Source organism: Parasteatoda tepidariorum, chromosome 10, assembly GCF_043381705.1.
Source record: "Parasteatoda tepidariorum isolate YZ-2023 chromosome 10, CAS_Ptep_4.0, whole genome shotgun sequence".
Taxonomy (NCBI): Eukaryota; Metazoa; Arthropoda; class Arachnida; order Araneae; family Theridiidae; genus Parasteatoda; species Parasteatoda tepidariorum.
The window spans coordinates 84,952,833-84,960,625 of NC_092213.1; the positions used below are offsets into that span (position 1 = coordinate 84,952,833).

At 33.0% G+C, this 7,793-nt stretch overlaps 1 protein-coding gene across 1 annotated transcript in view; it reads left to right on the forward strand.

Annotated features, from left to right (window-relative positions):
* Positions 1-5,609: 5,609 nt before the first annotated feature.
* The window catches only part of LOC107437610 (uncharacterized), a 16,414-nt gene continuing 14,230 nt past the window's right edge, over positions 5,610-7,793 (forward strand). Inside the window, exon 1 of the mRNA XM_043045070.2 lies at positions 5,610-5,832. Within this exon, the coding sequence (XP_042901004.1) occupies positions 5,724-5,832 (109 nt within the window). The 5' untranslated portion in view covers positions 5,610-5,723. The remainder of the gene's footprint in view (positions 5,833-7,793) is intronic.

Sequence of the window (7,793 nt, forward strand, 5' to 3'; positions counted from 1 at the left end):
AGCTTTCCTACATTTTTAAAATCTAAAATTTATTTAACATATTTTCTTCACTTGACATGAAAATAATTAGAATTATACCTTAAAACTTAGATTAACATGGTTAAAAAAATGTAAGAACAAAATTATTTTTTATTTATAACGCATCATTTTACTAAGTTATATCAGGCATCCATAACTCACTTTAACAATTTTTTTTTTACTGAACTAAAAATCTCTAATATTCAGAACCATGAACTAATGTTTCAATGAGTACTGTATAAATTATTATATGCTGTTATTATTAGAAAATATTATAAAAATACGTTATATTAAGCTACATTAGGGCACAATTTATTATATGTATCTTTGTTCTCACATCTAAAATTGTTGGATTTAATTACAAAAATTCCGGTCCCGAAGTGGTCTGATCGTTAAGACACGGTTCCCAGCAGATCACCGAAGTCAAGCATCACTGGCTAAGGTCAGTGTGCGGGTGGGTGACCACTTGGATCAGTCTGCGTAGGGACCGAGGGTGTGCGGTACTGGTCCTCGTTAAACTGTTCTACAATAAAGTGCTCGACTTCGCGCGCAGGTCGTCGGGCTACCGAAGTGGGGGTGCCATCCCCTCCGCAGAGGATCAAAATTGTGATGGCATGACTTCGGATCATCCTTCGGGATGTTTCCCAGACCGTCGCCAATAGCCCATTGTGCAGCTCTAGTGCGACGTAAATTAACAACAATAACAATAATTCCAAAAACATAAAGGCTTTCACAGCCCAGCAATTTTAAAAGAACGGCAGATGAACAAGAGTGACGTCAGTTCGTGAATAATCACGTGATTCCGCGTTTCAGATGAAAACGAAAGTAAGCGTTAAGTAACTTAATATTTAGCAATTTTAAGAAAATGTTTTTTGGTGGTTTTGAGGGATTCTGAGTACATAAAGATTTTTAAATAATGACTGTAATTGTACCATCAGGGTTAATTGTCCCAATTCTACAAAATATCGAAATTAAAACTTTTTTTGTACAATTGTATATACAGCTGTGATTGGAAGTTTGCCAATTTTTGTCTGGGAGTTGTGGTATTTGTGAGACTGCGGACGTGTTTTGTACAATTGAATGTACGATGTTTGGTGAATTTACATAGAAAAAAAAGAAAAAAATGGCGTTCGCTAGCGAAAGTGAAAGTAATGCAGATGATTTTTCAGATTATGAAAATGTGAACATATACAAAGACTAATATTTAACTTTTTTCATTTGCCCGAAATAGTTTGGGATAGTAAACTGATGGTAAATTATATATCTTTTACACATAAAGAAATTAAAATTTCAACTTAGAACTTGTGTATTATGTTTTGTTTTAGTTCCTTGTATTTATTAACAACAAAAAATGTGTTGATTTTTTGCATTTTTTTTTCTTTAAAAAAATTGGCAAAGGAAGCGGTCAATTAACATTGCTATCGATTTGGCTAATTATCCCTATAGTTTAGTTTTTTTATTCACCTTTAGCTTTTAAATTTCATGGGCGGTGCAAGAGTTAATAATAAGTGAGTGAGGTTTTGCTTTTAATAGGTGAATTAAACCATATCGAAATGAAACTTTTGTAATTTCTCACTTTAGTTTATGAGAAACACGGTCTATCTTCGTAACAAACTTTTAATTGGGGTAATTACAAAATACTCTCGATATCTCTCGATACTCTAAAGGAATTTCGAGATAAAAAGTTCAGGACTAAATATGTTCTAAAAAGTAAAAAAATATATTCTCAAATATTACTCTAAAAAGTGGAGTCATGAAGCTTAGGAATAAGAAATATGTATGTAATGTTAGTTGACTATAAATACAACAATAATAATTTTATTTTTAAAAGTAAGACAAAAAATAATGATGCATTAAGTAGAAAAATAATTGGTTTACAATAAACTTACATTGTGATTTTTCCGAAAAATTTTCGAAACAAATTGGACATAACAAGGTTTTGAGAAGAAACTCTCCGACATAGGAATTCAAATTAATATTAGGCAGGGCTGATTGTGCTCCGGAAAAAATTCGGATTTCCGGAATTTTCGCAAACAGTGATCCGGAAGTTTCCGGAGATCGAAGGTCCAGACGTTTCAAAAAATCATTGATCACAGAAGTTTCCGGAAATCAAATTTTCAAAGGTNAAAAACTATGAAACTTACTTCACCAGGTCATCATAGGTATGTGTAAAATTTTAAATATATTTTAAGTAAACTAAGAAATATTGAGAAAAATGAAGAAAAAAAAACCTTGTTTCAATTTTTTCCTAATTTTTCAATTTAAACTGGTTTTTTTTATTTATTATTTAACTCAGGGAATTTTCCGGAATTTTGACTTGGACTCACAATCACCCCTGTAATAGGTAAATAATTTTTTTGTCATTACAAGGTTTTCGAGATATCGAGAGTATTTGAAATGAAACTTGTTTTAGTATTTCTAATCATCTCATTAAGCGAGCACATGTTTCAAATTTTTGTTTTCTAACTTCCTCGGAAGAGGAAAATGAAGTTAGGGCTTTTAAATTTATACAGATAGAATTTAGGGTCAATCTCAAAATTGTGTCCTCCTGCTGCTGCTAAAAAATATTTCAATATAAAACTGACACTAAAACCCCGTTTTTTAATACAACTTTTTTTGAAAATTAAATTTCTCAGGAATACGTCAGCTCAAATGTTGAATTTTGCCATTTAAAATCACATTTCTCGAAATGATGTAAAAAAAAAAAAAATTGTAAATCTAACAATTCAATATGTTTTCGACTGTTATTAAAAAAATAATAAATCTTTACTAATAGTTATCTTTTTGCATGGAATTATTACTCTCATTTAATACATATTCAATTTGTTTATCCAAAGATGTCCAAGGTGCATCTTTGGATCAACCATTTTTATACATATGAGCAAAAATCTGTAAATTTGCTTAAAAAATTCTAGAGACATGGCGAAATGCGCAAAAACTAAAATTAGCCTTATATTCAATGTTTGTATGTACAATGTATATATGAACTTTACACTTATGTACTATGTATGCATATACATATATTCAATCTATGTATGTCTTATGTATACCTGTACATATACACAATGTATTTACATACAATACATGCATCTTCGATGAACGTATGTACTACAATACACGTATATCCAATGAATTAATGTACAGTGCTCCAAATATTAAAAAAAAAAACCTTCCTGAATAACTTTTGTTCTAATGATCGTATCTTCACGTTCTAAGACTCAACTAAGGTTCGAGAGGGTGACCTCAAATATGCTAATTGATTGGTGCTGACGGCTACTCCCTATATTTTAAAGTAGCACTAGAGTTACATTGATGGCTATCCACCCATGAGATTTGAAAACACCTAAGTATGATTTTAGAGAAAAGAGTTTTTTATTTTAGGTTTTATTTAACGGCTGCAAAAATATTGGGTTAATCGGCCAATTTTAAATAGGGATGAATAACGTCTTTAAAATATCAAGTGAATCATACAATTCTATATATGGTCTATTTTGGTTGAGTAACGACTATAAAATATCGGGTTCAATTGGACAATTTCATATAGGGTCTGTATTGGCTGAATAACGGCTGAAAAATATTGCACGAATCAAACTATTCTATATAGGGCCCACATTGACTATATAATGGCTTTAAAATACCGGGTGAATCGTACAGTTTTATCTATGGTCCATATTGGCTGAGTAACGGCTTTAAAATATAGGAATAATCCGACAATTTTATGTTGGGTTAATATTGGCTGAATAGCGGCTATAAAACATCGTTTGAGTCTGATACTTCCATATCGAAGGCTAACTATAACGGCTTTAAAATATCGGGTGAACCTAGCAAATTTGTATAGGGCCGATATTGGGCAAATAAGGAAAATCAAATATTGGGTAAATTTGACAATTTTATATAGGGTAAACATCGGCTGAATAGTGGCTGTAAAATATCGGGAGAATTTGAACATTTCTAAATCGGCAAAATAATGGCCCTTTAAAGCCGTTTTGAGCCAAGATTGGTAAATATGAGCCCAATGAGTTCCCAAGTAATTTTGCTGCTAGGGTCAACATTCGACATGAAAGTTCTATTTGGTGTCATCTTGAAATAAAGACACAATTACGCTTTCAATATAATTTTATACTTGCACTTCAAGAGGAAGATCACAAATACCAACACATGTAACCAATGTTGTCAGCACCAGCTGATCGTTTATGAGCAAAATGGCGTGTTGAAGTTGACCTAAGTTTCTTCCACGTAAGTTAGAATGTTAATTAACGTTAAGTCAATTAAATACAGTGCCGTTTCGCACATCAAATTTGTTTAAATGTAAGTCTTTCTTGTCTACGTCTTTTACTTAACTTTTTTTTTCCGCGTCTTTTATTATAACCGTGAAAAATTTTTGCTTTGTATACCTGGCAACTTCGATACATAATTAGTTTGTTTATGTTCCACATGACTTTTCATGCCTGTCTTTGTGTTAAGAAATATATAGTGAAATAATTGAAATCACTGTCAAAGAATCTTTGTGCATGAATATAGAATGTGTCACCTAAGAAAATCGATGCTTGAAGAGCTGGCAAACTCGAAATGGAATGGAAAGTACAGTTACTAACATAAACAAATGCCACGTTTAACAACCAATCAGCATCGAGATACCCACACTACGTCACTTGCAGGTATTCCATTGCGTCTTTACTTCAAGATTGCCGTTTCAAGATTATTAAAAATAAATTTCAATTTTTTTCTTTGCACTCTTTTTTGGGGTTGTTCTACATCAAATTCGAATGGGATATTACACCGCGGTTTTTAGAGTGCGCTTGAAAAATACAAATATATCATGATTTTAATATGATATTAATGGGAGGTGGGGTGGAAAGAACAAAACGAGAAATTTTTGATGCAAGAGGACATGGTAAATTTTCCTTAATAAAGTATTCTCCTAAATTTTTTTTTAAATCGAAATTTGAGAAGAAATTGGGATTATTTGTAAATAAATTTGAAAATTTCTTCCGCAAAATTTTTATTATTACTGTTATTAATTGTGCGAGTGAATTTTAGTGACTCAATATGTATTATTACTTTAACCGAGAACTCAAAAACTTAGGAGTAAGATAGAGTTTTTTACCATGAAATTGTCCACAAACACCAAAATAAGCTCCTCTTTTTCTTTTCTTTTTTTTTTTTACGAAAAAAGAAAGAAAAAGAGGACCTTTTGCATTCCTAAAAACAAATTATTTCCTTTTCCCTATTTTTCAAAAGGCTCTACAGTTGTTTTCCTTATTTATCCATAAGCAAACGTATTATATTTTTAATCGACATTATTTTGAAAAGAAAAACCGACCTACTTGGAAAAAAAAAGGAGGAAAAAAAATTTGAATGAAAGAGAAGCACCTAACGAAAGAGTTATTAAGTAGATTCGCACGCATGCATGTTTTAGTTGAAAAGATCTCATGTTCGGATAAGGGGGAAAAAAAAGGATATTTTTGCTTTCAATCTTCCATGTATATTATTGTTCGAGAACACAGTGTGAGATGTTTAAACAGAGACTATACGACATAAAAAAATAACTAAAATCTGCAGCACGTTTACTACACATTTCATTGTTTAATTCATTGCACAATACCAGTCCGAAAGGTAGGTGGATGGTATAAATAGGTAACTTTATTTTGTGCAGATGATATACTTAATTCAGTGGATCTCAATTGCAACTACATAAAATCAAGATGGCCAAGTTGTTCTTGTTGTCAGTTTTCGTGATTTCCGTCGGTGTGGTATTAGGAGAAGGAGAGGATTGTAGGAAGGAGTTTACGAAAATGATGGAAACCTCGAAAGGTAAGAAGCTTCATTTATATTCATGTAATGTAGGAAGAGTTCAGTATCGCGCTGTACTGCGAACAGAAGTAGACACCGAGTTGTGTTGGGGGCGCGGAGAAGTTGGAAGAAGGGGACAAAGAACCTCGGTGAGGTTTGTAATGCCGGACGTAGCACAAAATGCATGCCTAAGAAAATGGACGCAACTATATACAGTAAAACAACAATATTTTTTGGACCAAATATAGTGCGGCTTTCAGGAGAACTCTTCCAGACATCCGTCTCGCGTCATGGCGGGTTCCATGGTTACGAGGAAGGGACACTTCGAATTGGGGTGTGGAGTGAATAGGTTTGTCTTAATCTCGGCATAGGTTGCCGTGAGTACCCAAACGACACCTTCTTTCCTCCATTTCACCCCATTAGAAATGTGCTCTCGCTTGTTACCATAGCAGCAGACAGCCCCAGTCCCTTAGTCTGGAGGAGTTCTCCTCAAAGTCGCACTGTAAATATATCGTTGTTGCTTATCCTCATAGATCTGGCATTAATCAGATCAACTCCAAAAAGTTGTTGACTGCCAGAAAAGTCGATGACCAGCAGGTGATCGGAAGTTAAGTCCGCCCTGGATAGTCTCACATAATCAAGTATATGTTTCGGTGAGACTGGATGAACACAGCATTTTTTTACAAGTCGGTTAAATTTTTGTGCCACGTTCGAATGTTAGACATTTTAGGTGACCAGTTGATAATCTGGCCAAGGCAGTCTGGGAGCTTCGATCGCAATTCATTCCCAGAAGGGTGCCAGGAGATGTTGCGGTGTACCATTGGGGGCGTAGGTGGAGTTTGCCAGATTGATTATTTGTCTATATTTTTCATTGGAGTCAAGTTCCTGACAAGTGATGACCCGGTGGACATATTTTCCTCACTGCCCTCTTTGGCCAATCTATCTGCTATCTCGTTGCCACCAGTATTGACATGTGATGGAATCCATTATGTATCGTTATTGAGGGATATATTGTTATATCGAGGGTCTGCATACTTTGGGAACACAATAAGATTTTTTTTAATGTTATATATGTATTAAATATGAATGTATTTATATATTATGCAAGGAATTAATTTGCAGAGTGTTAATTATGGTTAAATATTAAGAACGATTTAAATAAAATCAGAAAATAAGATCGTAAACATACCTGAAAACCATTTTTATTGAAAATAGGATATTTTTGTTTGTTTATTCATTTTTTTTTACTGTCAATTCAACCAACCAAGTATGCATTGAGTCCAAAGAGCGAAAATGATTTTCGTTTGCGAATGGTGCTCCACCCACCCTCTGCAGAAAAAAATATCTTTCTGGTGTTAATGTGATGCTTGTGGTCATTTGTGACTCACGATCAGTTTTTAACATGAAGGAAATGAAATCAGACGGGAATGTTCCATCTGTGACTTCTTAAGAGATAAGGGAGGCAATTCTAAGAATGGAATGTCTTGGGGGTGGTCAGCAGTGAGTCTTCTCTTGTCAGAAGAGAGGAAAAAAATGGCAAAGGATGATTAGTTAAGATTTTTTACATTATTTGAAAACCAATAATAAATGGAGAAAATAAGATTTAAATTTGGGGGAAAAAATTCGTTTTACAGAGGTTTATTGCTTTAGAGAATATCGTAATATTGAGAGGAGCATGACATTAATTCACATGCAAGTTCGTCGGGACTACGAAACATTATCGTAATAAAGGCAGTTATTGTTGTATTGAATATCGTAGTAGCGAGAGTTCACTGTATATATATGGGTCATTCTCACGAAAACTGTCATTTTTCAGTTCATAAAATCCCAAAAAAGTAAAGTGAATAAAAAGCTCTGAAACTTTTTATATTAATAGAAATATGTAATGGCATTATAAAGAAAGTATATATCCTATAAATTATACTTAATATTTAAATTAATTAATTTTTTAAATAATTAATTTATAATTATTAATTTATAAT